Genomic DNA, 14,679 nt, shown 5'->3' with positions numbered 1-14,679 from the left:
TGCCATAGCCAGTCCTGCAGCCCATGGACAGAAAGGACATTCTCAAGGATAAAGCAGTGGGGGTGGGGGGAGGGATTGTGGTGCACAGCCCTATTGTTCCTAAAGGAAGCCCTGGAAAGAGAAAGTCAAATAAGGAAATCTAATCGTGACTTTTGGTATATAAATATTATAGGTACGTAATTTTCCTTTAGGAGCCTCAGTGCTGAATGTATTAGAGGAACAGTTCTGCTTGGGTAAGCTATCTTAACCAGGAGGTTCTTCTATCACATGTGTGAAAGCGTTCCTTGATATTTATAGAAGGTATTCATCAGGTTATGAAGTAAGTTCAAAACAGAGTTTTCAGGTAACATTATGGCTGTTGATTGTCAAGCACGTTTCTATACATTTATATTTACTCATTTACTGCAGTACTGGAGGTTGAACCCAGGGCCTTAGGCAGGTAGGCAAGTGTTCTAAGACCAATAATACTCTAAGCCCCTATTCCTGCTTTCCTCAATTAGTATCCTGTCCTCCTTAGCATTTAGCTGGAGAAATGGCTCCGCAGTTAAGAGTACAGCTGCTCTTGTAGAGGAGGACCCAGGTTTAGTTCCCAGCACTCATATGGTGGGTCATAACCTTCTGTGACTTCAGTTCTGGAGAATCCTATGCCTTCTTCTGGTCTCCATGGGCACCAGGAATGCATGTGGTGGTGCATAGACTTACATGCAAGCAAAACTTACATAACCATAAAAAATAAAAATAAAATTTTTTTTTTAAAGAAAGAAACTAAAGTAGGCTATACTTACTGAACTTTGAATTATTTCTAAGATCTTAATTTAGTTATTAAATTCATTTTATTTTGAAATGTCACACATATATTTGGCTCAGAGAGATTTGAACATAATGGTTTTTTTCTTGTCTGCAAAAGCATAATTTTTATCTACTGATTTGTATTATTCTAAGATGTGTTCCTAAGGTGAATTGTAGTGCAGCATTCACAGATAATTTTTAACTTAAAGGAACATATTATAGAATTAGAATTAGTTAATGAAAGCCTTACACAATGTTCTTTGGCATTTCAAAGTTGTCTTTGTTTCCTTCATGTTCTTGGGGATGGGGACCCTGGCTCTGGAACCCCACTCCCTGTGTTTGAATGCAGGCGCTTCTTTTAAGAGACACGTGCTGGCTTCTCACGAGGCCCTAGGTTCCTCGTCTGAAATATTTAGTTAATTTTAATACCTGCCTTGAAGGATTGGATGAAGTAAACTGTATAAAATATGTGCAGAATTCACGACACACAAGTTTTCACTTTATATGCCATTATTTTTAAGAGAGGCACAGAATGTTATCCAAAGATACACTAGTAACAGGAAGATAAAATCCCAGAATATAGCCTAATATTTCCAGAGTTCAGTTTTTCTGAATTCATTAATCCCAACCAAGGCTTTGGATGGGTAAGGTTTCATGTAAAAAAAAAAAAAAAATAGTTGTTACTGGTGAAAGATTTGCACCTTGGCAATATTTTGTTTTAAAAAGTTGCTTTACTTTATTATCAATTGAATTTTTAAGTGGAGTATGGTATGGTTGTATAAGTATTTTGGGAACCAGCCTGAATTTATCAACCAATCCAGTAAAGCCCGACTATCAATCCCTTTGTTCTGAGAATCAGAATAGTGTTTGTCTGATAAGTTGTGAGTGGGCGTATCTTTGGTATCTTTGTCCTTTTGGTTTTAGTTATTGGTAACAGGAAAATTTTAACTCAGATCTTTGTGAACATAATGATAAATTGAGTTCGTTTGATTCACTAAGTTTAGAAAGTCAGTGGTTGCTAGTGAATTTGGCAACTAGGAGCTATTTTGCTTGTGATCTAATGAGAAATGTTTCTCTCTCATCAGCTTTAACAGACATGAATTTTGCCTTGTGAGGTTTCTATGAGTTGGGCACATTGATGCTGTGTTCTACCTTGTAACTGCATTTTGCCTAGCATAATCTCACAGCAGAATTAAAACCATTAATTTTTTAAAAAATACATGCAGCTATTTTTAAAAAATATCAAAGTGTTTTGCTTCTGATGTTTTTTGCAACTGGTGACTGTATTTATATAATTCTGTGTTTGAAGAAAAATATGCATAATAGTTCCTTTTTTAATCATGATGAAATTGCTTATGTCTAAAACGGTAAAAATTTTTGTGTATTCTTCCTCTGGTGTTTAGATCTTGGATGACGAGGTTGTCGTGGACTTTTATGTAGCTGTCCCAGAAATAATGGGTGAACTTAACCCTTTAAAGAAGAAACTGAAAAAAAGATTCCCAAAGGCTACTAGAAGTAAGGAGGCGTTTTCTTCTTTCATTGTTATCAGCAACTCTCTTTATACTTTTGTTTGTAAAAAAAACAAAGCTGCTAATATTTGTAGACCAAATGTTATGCCTGATATTTGAGATTGATGTTGTAAGAATAAGTATATTTTATTTTCCTCTTTGACATTGATATTGCTGGAGTGTAATTCAGCTGTACATTACTGGAACGCAATACCAGCTAAGACCATGACGTTCTGTTAACTTTTCTATTTCTTTATCAATATAATGTATATACTCATTTAAGAATTCAGCTTGTACGTAAATACCTATATATGAGTGCTTGGCTCTAGAAGGGTTTCTGATTAGTAGAATTTTTCTTTATGAGTACTTCCTTCCTAACAAATACAAGAGAAGCTGGGTAGTGATGGCATATACCTTAAATCCCAGCACCTAGGAGGCAGAGGCAGGCAGATCTCTGTGAGTTTGAGGTGAACCTGGTCTATAAAGTAAGTTCCAGGACAGCCAGGACTGTTACACAGACAAACCCTGTCTCTACCAAACAAACAAACAAACAAACAACCCAACAACAAAAAAGAAGTATGGTGCAAGAAGTAATGTTGCATAAATGCTGTGTAACAAAATGAAAGATACAAATTGATCAGTTCTTAAAGTACTGTGGATATTGACCAGGGTTTGCTTATAATCTCGCTGGGGACCTCAGCAGTACATCACAAATGAGGTGACATTAAAATATTCCAGTGTAGTCAGATGAACTGACTGAGACTTAAGTAGAAAGAATATATTATATTAGCATAGCCCTGAAGTAGGCTAGAAAGGATGGGCCGGCTCCCAGGAGTGTCGGTTAGGTCCTTTTGGCTCCACATTGATACGGTAGTGAATAATGGGAACTGATGTTGGGGAGGATTGATGCTGTTTTGAGGAAGTCTTTGAATTAGGAGTTAATGAGATTGGACTTACTGTCGATTCAGCATGAATCATTCAGGTGGTGGAAGGTGTGATATAACATCATCTGTTCTCTAGTGTGGTGGGAGACATACTGGTTAGGACTGGAACTGGAGTAGGGAGCCCAGTTAGACTGCAAGGACAGGAGACATATAGGGGCAGTGTTCAAAGTCAGTTAGTTCTGTGTGGTGAGAACCAGGAGAGACAAGTTAAAGACAGGACTTCTGACTGAATAGGAAGGAGGTAGCTGAGAGGGAAAGAGAGGCTTGCCCTGTGGGTTCCCGTGACACACGGTGGTATCCTTAATGAGGCAGGGGCATGTGTACAAGCACACACACAGAACAGGTGCAACTGTTGTAGGTGCTTCTAGATGTCTGGTGTGTTTTCTGTTAGGTACTGCAAATAAAACAAGGATTTTAAAATCCGTTTTTTTTCTTTCAAATTTCAACTCTAGTAGAGATAAAAAAACATTAACTAAAATTTTTCATACATATTAGCTATTAAGATATTTACTTATAGTCTAACTAAGAATGATTCAAAGGGACTCAAGTTCTTTTATTGTATGTACTATGGTTTTGTTAATTTTGAAGCCTGCATTAAATCACACTGGTATTAGAAGTGGGTGAGACTCAGCGTTTTTGATAGAGATTTCCATCTCAGCTGCCTTTGTTGTTATGGAATCAGATTCACATTTTTCTTAAGTTAGACCTGAAATTGAATATTATTAGGGAAAAAAGGGAGATTTGCAGACCAACTTAGAGAAAATATTTCCCAGAAACAGATTTAATTTCTAATTAAGCTCAAGTTGTAGTCAGCGATGCTAATGGAGGCAGTGACAGGTGAGGCTCACGGTGCCCGCCTGTGCCTGCTTGACCACTGGCTGCTGCTGTCCAGCTCGGCTGTCTGTCAGGCACTAACTGCTGTACTGCTCCGCCTTTGCTGCTCTCTAGAACCCACTGGGTTCCACTTCTGTTTCACTTTTAATTAGCACTCCTGTTGTGGCTAAGTCTAAGAAGGTGTTCAAATAACTTCTTTATTCCAAATGGCAAGTTTCCTGTTAAAATGTTTCTTTTTGTCAGGGGGATTTACTTCTACTTTCATGATGAACCACACCTTCCACCTACCATGGGTGTCCTTAGTGTGTGTGACCCCTCCCCCAAAGGTGCTTTAACAAGGCACCTGGAAGAATGACAGGGCCCCCTTCACTAATGTTTCTTTCAGTTGCACAGGGTCTGCTCAACAGAACCAGCAAAACATTTGTGTTCTTTAGGCATGAAAACAAACTCAGCCTGTCAGAATGTTGAAACAGGACACACCAGATGTGCATGAGAGCAGATGGAGCTTGTATTGTGCATTTTTAGAGATTGCTTTGATTCTCTTTTTAAATGGTTGATTCCCCCTAGATCCAACAAAATGCATTAAGGTAAAATAGAAACTAAGAAGCTACAGTGAGAACCAGACACTGCAACTGAGCTCATCGGTTCCCATCATGCCTCAGTTTTACTAACAGGAGTGGGTGTGGCCATCTCGGCTGGATCCAATATGTACATTTCATAGCATGTTTTATTTTAATTTCTTATATTACTATAGGCAATTTCACTTTTCCAGATTTCTGTTTGGCTTGGTTTCTTAGTACTTCTCTTTCTCTCTCTCTTTCTCTTTCTTTCTCTCTCTCTCTCTCTCTCTCTCTCTCTCTCTCTCTCTCCTTCATGAAAAATATTTAAACTTGCTTCAAAGGAATTTGGCTTCATTTCGCTGGCCCCTGACCTCTCCAAGAGCTCTGTAGACATGTTTGCTTTAATATGATGTGTGTGTGTGTTCATGTGCACATATACTGAGGTGTGTGAGTACATATATGTGCATGCATGTGGAAGTCAGAGGGGGATGTCTGATTCTTCCTTGTCACTCTCCACTTAGGTTTGGAGTCATAGTCTGTCACTAACCTGGCTAGGCTGGCTGGGCAGTGAGCTCCAGGGATCTTCTGTGTCTGCTTTTTGTAAAGTGGTGGCTCCCGTATCATGGATAAGACTCATAAATGCTAACATTACAAAAACTTTATGTACCCTTCAGGTCTTGAAAGAACATTCTGTGCTCCCAAGTATTACTTGTATTACTGAAGGAAAAGTACAAAAACAAGTCTCTACTTCCCACCCCCCAACCCCTCCACTAGTTTAAAAACTATTCATCTGTTAAAGAATCCATGAACAAGTAGGTACCCTTATAATAGTGGATTAATTATGAGTGTCTTACGGCTAATACTCCTGTGAAGTGTGGTTTCATTATTTTAGCCCTGGAGACTGCTGTGCTGTTTTTCACACATGCTGAATTCTTTACTTTCTTGGGTCTTTGGATTTATTTGTTTATTTATTTATTTATTTATTTTTGTGTCTGTCTGCAATATGTGTTCAATTCTTACTATTAAAGATACCTTAATTTTATCATAGCATATGACCCAGGATATTTACTCTAAAATGTTTGCACAGTTAATGACTGTTTAATGCAGGATTCAGTTGAAAGAAGATACAGACTTAATAACTTGACTGAACCATGGATTAAGTATAATTTATACATTTTAAAAAATAATTGTGTCTATGCTAATTGAACATCTGGTGTGTGCTTAACTGGATGGAACACCGAGGAAAAACAAGCCTTTGCTGTTACGGAACTAGCGATTGCACTTTATGCAGCTAACTTCAGCACTCCATCACCTCAGATTTGTCTACGCAGACAGAGAGCACTCACCTGCCATTCAGGCCTTCCTGTGGCCGACCTGTCCTGGTTGTGTAGTCTTAGTTCTTTGTCTTTACACCAGTCTTTAGACGTAGTTGCCCTCAGTAAGTTGTTTCCTCCGCTTCCTTACCAAACAGTTTTACTTCCAGCCACCTCTGCCACAGTTTCCTAAAACAGCGCTCCCAGTTGTGCTCACTGATCTTTGTTTCCTCTAAATTCAAATGTCAGATCTTAGTTTTCACAATTTCCTAAAACTCAAGCACATTTAATTCTAGCTCACTTCCTTCCTTCCTCACTTCTTTCCTAGCTTTTTTCTTTCCTGACTTCCTTGCTTGTTTCTATGTTTCTCCGGAGGAGGGAGAAAAGAATAGATACTTTAGTGAGAAGGACTGAATTGCACTGATTATGGAAACAGTAGAGAGCGTTGGAGGGAGAAAGGTGAGGAGGAAAGGAGAGAGTGTAAAACACAGGAAAGAAAGCGAGAGCAAGTGGATGTCGGTAAAGGGATTGGCAGCACAGCATCCGGATGTTTGCCCCTGCCGAAAAAAAGGGCAGAGTAATAGAGTGTCTCAGCCTTGGCTTTATGCTTTACTGTGACCTTAAGTGAACTCTGTAACAAGGAAATGGACACAGAGAACCACTGGGAACCATTCATTTTTATCTACAAAACAGCTTTCATGTTAGCAAATGCACAATAGTTTTTTTTTTTTTGATAATGTAAGCAGAGTTTAGAACAAATTAGGCAGATAAAAAGTCCATACTTGGTGTAGAGCAATTTCCTAAGATTCCTAAAAGTGGTTATTCATTTGCATGATTGCTTTAGGGGAACTTACACATGCTTCCATATGTCAGTTCTGTCGTTATGGGCCACTTGTTAAATAAGTGTGTAATTATTGAGTGTCAACTGTGTTCTGAAAATTGAAAGACTAAAGGTCAGTTCACATTTTTAAGAAAATACATATTGACAAAAACGACAGAAGAATAAACTTAAGCATTAAAATGCTGTGGGTACTGGGAAATATACAACATATTTATGGGGATGAGTAACTGCTTCTAAATTACGTAAAAAAGAGAACAGTTGTGAGAGGTTAATCATGAATAGGTATTTGCTTTCCTAACGTGTGGACTACATTCGAGGCAGTAGCAATGGCTTCATTAATGTAGAGAAGTCAAGCAAGAGTGAGTGTATTCAGGAAGCTCTAAGCTGCTTTCTGTCATTTGGACATAGAGTGTTATCAGATATTGGGGTTAGATAGTGATAGACAGCAGGTTTTCTGTACCATTCCACTGAGATTAGATTTTATCCTCCATGTAGACAAGAACCATTGAAAATGATGTTCAGAACCAGGAGATATACTTTTCTTATTAGAATGAATACTCTGGGAGTATGTAAGTCATGGGATGCATGTAAGGATGTAGAAAGTTAAATGGAGAATGTTGGGAAGGCTGTTGTAGTCCGGATAAAAGAGGAAAGAATACATTTGCAATGGTAGTAAAGACAGGAGAAGGTTGTTGAGGGATGTTGAAGAATCAATGTAATATGAAGTGTAAAGGAATCTGGAATGATTCTCTAGTTTTGGTCATAAGTAGCATAGTGGATATTGTTCTAAATACAAATATACAGGAAGTAAACCAGGTTTTAGCATGACACTTATCACAAAGTAACGATGGCCAAGGAAAAGAGATTATCTGTACATATTCATATTAACATGAAGAAGTTTGTGATTTCAAACAAGGTGAGTGATTAAAAGGCACATGGCTTAAATCTAAATAGTGAGATAAAAGAGACATGGTTTTGTTTGTTTAGGACAAAAAATGGCTGTATAGGAGGAGCAGAGGAGAAGACATGATGAACTAGTAGAACACACATGTCAGCTGGAAATGGACTGCACGCTCCAAGCAAAACACAATGCATGAGATAGGGAGAGATCAGGCTCTTTGTACAGTGGCACTTTGAATAAACAAATAAACATTCATTATAAACCATGAAAAGAAAAGTAAGAGAATGCCATTGGCTATATTAATGCCAGACAAAAATAGATCTTTAAAATGAGAACAGATACTGGAGAAAAGTTGGATGATCTATAATAATAAAAGGACAAACTCATTTACAGACAGAGCCCCAAAATATATGAAACAGAATCAGAAAGAATTAAAAGGAGAAATAAAATGACTGTTAACAATATTTTTCTCTACCACAAATTAGTGTCTCATTCAGCCATCATCAGAGACAGTGTCTCCAGCAGGAGATGGGGACAACTGGGCAATGTGTAGAGTGAGTGACACTGGAGCACTCAGTTCTGAATGAGATGCCTGTGGAATGCCCACTCAGGGTTCGGAATTATGAAGAGGAGGAGGCAGGAAGATTTTAAGAGCGATAGGGCATGGATGATACCAAGAAAACAGTGTCTTCTAGACATAAAAGTACTGACACACAACTCACAGATACTGTACAAATCCAAACCAGATGGGGTCCCTGTGTGTGTGTGTGTGTGTGTGTGTGTGTGTGTGTGTGCATGCGCGCGCGCGTGTGTCTGCAAGTGCGTATTTCTTCTGCTCTTTTTTTGTACGTGTTTGTTAATTTTTGTTTTAATCCTTGTTTGTCTTTTTTATTTGCCTGTTTTTTCTTGGGGCTGGGGAGGTAAGAGGGGGACAGAGAGAAATATTGAGAGATTCATTGAGGGAGGGAGAGTCTAGAGTTGGAAAGGTGGGGAGGTGGGAAGGATCTGGGAAGAGATGAGGGAAGGGAAATATGGATTAAATTACCTTATTTTTCAGTAAGAAAATTAAAAAGCTTCAAGACAACTGTGGTTTACATTTACATTAACATTTCATACTAAAACTCCTGTTTTTCATCGTGTTTGTGTGTATGTGTACATGATAGAAGGGAGGCACATGTGCATGTGCAGAGGTCAGAGGGAACTCTGGAGCTGGCTCTCTCCTTCCAGTCTGACTGACAATCTACTTCTAGACCCGTATGCTTTTTGGCAGAAGTTGGTTCTTTGTAAGCTGCTGGACTAAGGCTTCAGTTATTGCTACATTTGGAGTTCCTTGGTCTATTGTCCACTCCATATGTTAGCACACAGACTTACAGCTTCTTCAAAGCCAATAAGGAAGAGTCTCCTCCAAGACAGGCACTGTAGAGTTATATAATGAAACTTTGCAGGCCTCATCCACACCCAGTGGGAGAAGAGCAGCCAAGGCCATGAACTAGAAGTGGGGCCATAGTGACCACTCTGACATCTGTCTGCCACAGCTTATTCACTCTTTCTTCACACAGGATTCATGTTTATTTCAGTCATTAATTTTTGCTACTTGTTTAGATAATGTAATAATTGTAGATTTTTCTGATTTTTCTAACCAGATTCCGTTGGCCGTGACATCCCCAAAATGCTTGAATTATTTAAAACTGCACAGGAAATTATGGTAGATGAAGAAAGGCAGAACTTTCTCAGCACCAGAATAGCAACAGTAAGTTATGGCTACATCTCTCCTGCAGATACCCCATAAATGACATACCAGACATTTGAACTTTCCTTTGAAGCCAGCATCATATATATATAAAGAATCTTAGTCTGTCAGTGGAGCTTACCAAGTTTAGTGGTACTTGAGAGTTCCTACCTTCCGGGGAGAATCCACTCTAAGCATCTCTGATCTTCAGAGCATGCTGTAGCACAGATGTGTTTATGTTTATACATAAAAACACACACACACAATAAATGTAAAAAAAAATTTAAGAGGATTTCTTCCTGTGTTACGTGCTGCTCACTGGCGTGTACTTGCATTTTGCTTCATCTGTCTATTCTAATGTGTACTTTATTTTAATTATATAATATTTTAAGTTGCTTAAGAGTTGTAAGGCTTGGATCCTGAGAAGAAGATTGTATTCTGCTGAGCACATAGTATATACTTTATATTGTATAATGGATTGATTTGCTTTAGTTCAATAAATTGTGTCTGGTTGTTTCTGTTGGTATTTTACAGTTACTTGCATACTTACAGAAGATACTTGATGCCATTTCCTAATAGCATTTTTAGGACATTAATATAGGTGTGTTAGAATTATAGAACCATGTTTTTAACTAAATAAGCATTGAGAAACATTAAAGTTATTATTATGGTATTTGCAACTGTTCTTTGTACTGAAGAGTCTCCAAAAATTATTTATGTAACTTTTCCCTATTTATAACTATAGGAATAGTAACTTATTGATAACAAAATTTAAACAGTGCCATCCAAGTGTCTGGTGCTATGCTAAATGATTTTGTTGTTAAATTTCTTTGTTGTGTTTTATTTCTAATAATTTTCAATTTTTTGAGATTATTTTATAATTACATTATTTTTCCTTTTATTTTCCTCCCTCAAGCCCCTATTGCTCCCCAACCCCCTGCTCTCTTCCAAATTCATGGCCTCTTTTTCTTTAATTGGTTTGTGTGTGTGTGTGTGTATGTGTGTGTTACATGTGTGCATGCACATGATTGTATATAATTCCTAAATATATAAATATAATCTGCTCAGCTCATATAATGTTACTTGTATGTATATGTTTTCAGGGCTGAATATTCGGTTACTGACTAAGCCATTGGACTGCTCTTCTCTGGAGAAGAGTATTTCTCTCCCCCTCAACACAAGTTGTCTATAGTTCCCTGTAGAGTGTTGAAGCCTCATGGGCTTTTCTCATTCCACACTAGCACATCTATTGATTTCATCCTTTTTCAGGTCATGTTTAGGCAGTTGTGTTGGTGAGACTTCTGACTTCTCTGACATTTCTAACCACCATGATTCCACAGCAAACTTTCTGTTCCTTTGCGTCTTTCCTCCCTACCTTCCCCAGTGATTCCTAAGCCTCAGGCACAGGAATTGTGTTGTCTGTGTATCAGACAGAACTCAAACACAGAAGAGGTAAAACTACCACCTCCACTTTATAGGTGAAAGTACACAAGGCTACAAGGTTGCACACTGCCAAGGTCCCATAAAATGAGGGGAAATGGGTAGGTATTTGACCATTAACAATGTCTTAAACAGGTAGGCTCAGTTACTCTGCTCACAAAGTTAAAATAATTGGAATAACTGTTAGGGTTTCTTTCTCTCCTCTTGTTTTACTCTCAAGAGGAGTTTCACATCATCACCAATAGTTGGTAGTCCAAGCTAACTGAACCACATCCACTGTAGACCATTTGAAATCTAGACAAGCACTGTGCTAGTTTACCAATGGGAACCCTTGCCTTAGAAAGGAAGCAGAGCAGATCTCACTGATAAGTCCCACTTGTCACGTTATCCTCAAGGATCGGCTTGCATTTACTTGGCCTGATCTCTGTTAGACTCTGATGGTTCTGATGGTGAAATTTCCTTGTTTCCAAAGGCCCTTGGCAGAGTTTCTTGCTTCTTAAGGGTGACAGTGTTGTAATCCAAACACAAACAAACAAAAGCCCAAATGCAAAATTGCAGAGCTTCCTCTTGAGCTGCAGAGGCTTGTCTGATACTTGCCAGTCTGTGTAAGGGGAGGCAGACTTTATGTGAAGTTCTCAGTGCTGTCGTCCAAATGTCAGTGACTGTATAGAATAGAAATACCTATTTCATAGTGTATTTCTCTGGGTAAGGTACAATTTTAAAATGGCAATATTTATCATCACTGTTATTATTTTGTCTTTGAGGATCATAGAATATCCTTATGAAACTCTTTCAAGCTGGATTAAATTTTCTTTTTTTAAGGTATATTTTTCAATGTGTTCTGTAGTTAATAGGTCCTAAGATATAAGAAAGCACAGTGTCTTTTTCTTTAACAGATACCACAGTGATAAATACGGGCCCTGGTCACACTCTGTGTCCCTTCTGCAGACTTCTTGTCATGATTTTTAAAAAGATACTTATGTGTTTAAAGAAAATCTGCTAAATACTACTGAAGTGCTTGACTATAGTGGAAGATTAGTGAAGTGGATTTTAGATGCCTATTGTCGTGGTTCAAATTTAATGTCATGCTTTTGAAACAATAACAACTGTTTCTCACGGCACCCTGGGCTTCTGTTTCCCCTGTTAACTGGTTCTCTGTCTATGTGATGACAGTAATGGTAGGTGCTACTTGTAGGAGGGGTGGATGTGATGATGACGGTAGCTGTGTAGCAGATATTTTGGCTAAGATGGAGTAACAGAGACATAATTTACCTTCCTATCCAAAACAGTGAGAAGTACCCTGAAATCAAAACTACACAAAGAAAACTATGTAGACAAAGAAAACTATAGTGTAGTATCATCTATGAATATAGATGTAAAAACCTTAACCTACTTCTAACAAATATTTTAGCTGCCTAAATCCATTTTCTGTTGCTGAGAATGCCTGAGACTGGCTGATATACAGAAGGTAGAGATTTTTGTTGGCGTGTGAGTCTTTTGGAGTTGGCCAAGTCCAAGGACATGGTGTTGCTACATAGTGAGAATGTCATGCTGTGTCATATCTCATCAGAAGAGTGGAAGGGTATGCAGCTGAGCTGAAGAGGCAAGCCAGGAGAAGGAGCCTGGAGGATGAATCCACTCCTGGAAAACAATTCCCTCTCTAAACCTAGTAACTTCATGGGACCCAGCACCCAACCCTGCCACAGGGGCAGTCACATTTCAATGTGAGTTTGGAAGGGGACTAACCCTATTTAAATTATTTGGTAATGACCAAATAGTTATTTTAGGGATTCAAGGTTGGATTAACATCTAATAGTTATTATACTTTACTATATTAATGAGCTGGAACCTAAAAGTCATTTTCATAGACTCTAAAATGAAAATGCTGGTTAAACAGTCTCAGCCTATTAGGGATAGAAATCCCCTAGAGCGCAGTGTGCTGGTTAAGGATAGGATGCACGCTAACCATCCACAAGCTCCTGTGTTCCATCCCACAACCTCCCCACTAAAAAGGGTGCCTTTACTTTTCTTTAAGTTTTTAAAACGATTTTATTTTTATTCATATATATATATATGAATTAATGAAGGGGTATGTGCACATGAATGCAGGTACCTACAGAAGCTAGAGGCATCAAATCTCCCTGGAGTTGGTGTTACAGACAGTTGTAACGTGCCCAATGTGGGTGCTGAGAATCAAACTCAGGTCCTAATGCTGAGCCTATTCTCCTTAATTTCATAAAAGATATCATAGAAAAACCAACAGCTGACATAATGCTTTGGAATAAACAACTGACTCCTATTTTCTTTCTGAGATCTACTTTTGTTCAACATTCACCAGTGGTGAACATTGCTGATTATAGACAGCTCAGTAAGGCAAGGAACAGAAGTAAAGTCAGCTAGAATAGAAAGTGTGACTCATTATTTACAGATGATATGTATAATCTAGCTAGTAAAACAAAGAAGACAGTTATATGTGATTGCAGTTCAAGGTATAAAACTCAACTGTGTTTCTATAAAACAGTAACATTCTAAATTTTAAAAATTTAATGTAGAATTTGACTTATAATTTCAAAAGGATTACTTAGGAATAAATCTACAGATGTAAGCAGTTCATATACTGAAAATGCCAAGACATAGTTGAGAGAAACTGAGGATGAAGTAATGGTAAGATTTACTTTGTGCAGTTGTAGAATGATTTTGCAATGCCAGTTCTACTGAAGAGAAGCTTGCTTGACTGGTTGCACTCTCAAAGTCCCAGTCAGCTTTTTAAAAGGTTAGTTAACTAATTACAACACTCATATAGATATACAAAAGACTGAGATCAGGGAGGTGGCTCAGCCGCATGAGTGCTTGCTGCATAGCACAGGACCTGAGTTTGGATCCCTGGCTCTACACAGAAAGTTGAGCATGGGGGCATGCATCTGTTCTCCCAGTGCTTTGGAAGCAGAGACAGGAAGATCCCCAGACCCTAGACAAGTGAGTGAGCTCTAGTTTCAGTGGGACAATGTAAATTAAAACAGAATTATCATTCCATATCTACTGGGTGGATAAAACTACTCCCCTCATACCTTTACCAAGTATTGATGAGGACATAGTGGACTGGACCATGCACACACTGTGGGAAAATTCAAGTTTTTAAATTATGCAATCTCCTTGGCAAGCAATTTGGTAATTTGTAAAGAAACTGAACTTCCTTTTTCCGCCCAGTTCTGCTATTCCAGTTTTAGCCATGTGTTCAGTAGAAATAAAAACATATGTTCAGACAGAGGTTTTGATATTTATAATAATCTGTAGTTGGAAACGTTCTAAATATCTATCACAGGACCCATATAAACAAAAGTAGTAAATAAACTCCATATATGCTAATGTATGCTGAGGTAAAGAAGCCAGGAAGGGGATAGTATATGTTGTATTATTCTATTTATATAAAATTCTAGCAAATGTTTCTAATTTATATTGATAGAAAGACAAATAGTGGTTACCTTGGACAAGACAAAGGCTGAGAGGGAATTACAAAGGAAAGGAAGTAGGACTTACAAAGTAACATAATAAATTTTAGATGCATTTAATTATCCTGACTGGAGGTGGTCCCATGAGTGTAAATGTATGTCAAAGCTATATTGTATACTTAAGAATATGTGTCATGAGCCTGGAGAGATGGCTCAGTGGTTAAGACCACGTGCTGCCTTTCCTGAGTATTTTAAGTTTGACTCCCAGCATCCATGTAGGATGGCTCTCAACTGTCTCCACCTCCCTGGATTCCCTGTTCTCCACTGCTTCTGGCCTCCTTGGGCATCTGCATACACATCTGTCCACCCAC

General features: G+C 38.2%; 1 protein-coding gene across 1 annotated transcript in view; it reads left to right on the top strand.

Moving 5' to 3' along the window:
- Window positions 1-14,679, top strand: part of Mrpl1 (mitochondrial ribosomal protein L1) — a 57,131-nt gene that overhangs the window by 23,561 nt on the left and 18,891 nt on the right. Inside the window, exons 6-7 of the mRNA XM_028784988.1 lie at window positions 2,193-2,304; window positions 9,334-9,440. Of these exons, the coding sequence (XP_028640821.1) occupies window positions 2,193-2,304; window positions 9,334-9,440 (219 nt within the window). The remainder of the gene's footprint in view (window positions 1-2,192; window positions 2,305-9,333; window positions 9,441-14,679) is intronic.

The sequence above is a fragment of the Grammomys surdaster genome, unplaced genomic scaffold (genome assembly GCF_004785775.1).
Source record: "Grammomys surdaster isolate TR1022 unplaced genomic scaffold, NIH_TR_1.0 125024, whole genome shotgun sequence".
In the NCBI taxonomy this organism is placed as follows: domain Eukaryota; kingdom Metazoa; phylum Chordata; class Mammalia; order Rodentia; family Muridae; genus Grammomys; species Grammomys surdaster.
The sequence above is the reverse complement of the archived record's forward strand: the minus strand, read 5'-3'. Positions and strand labels throughout refer to the sequence as shown.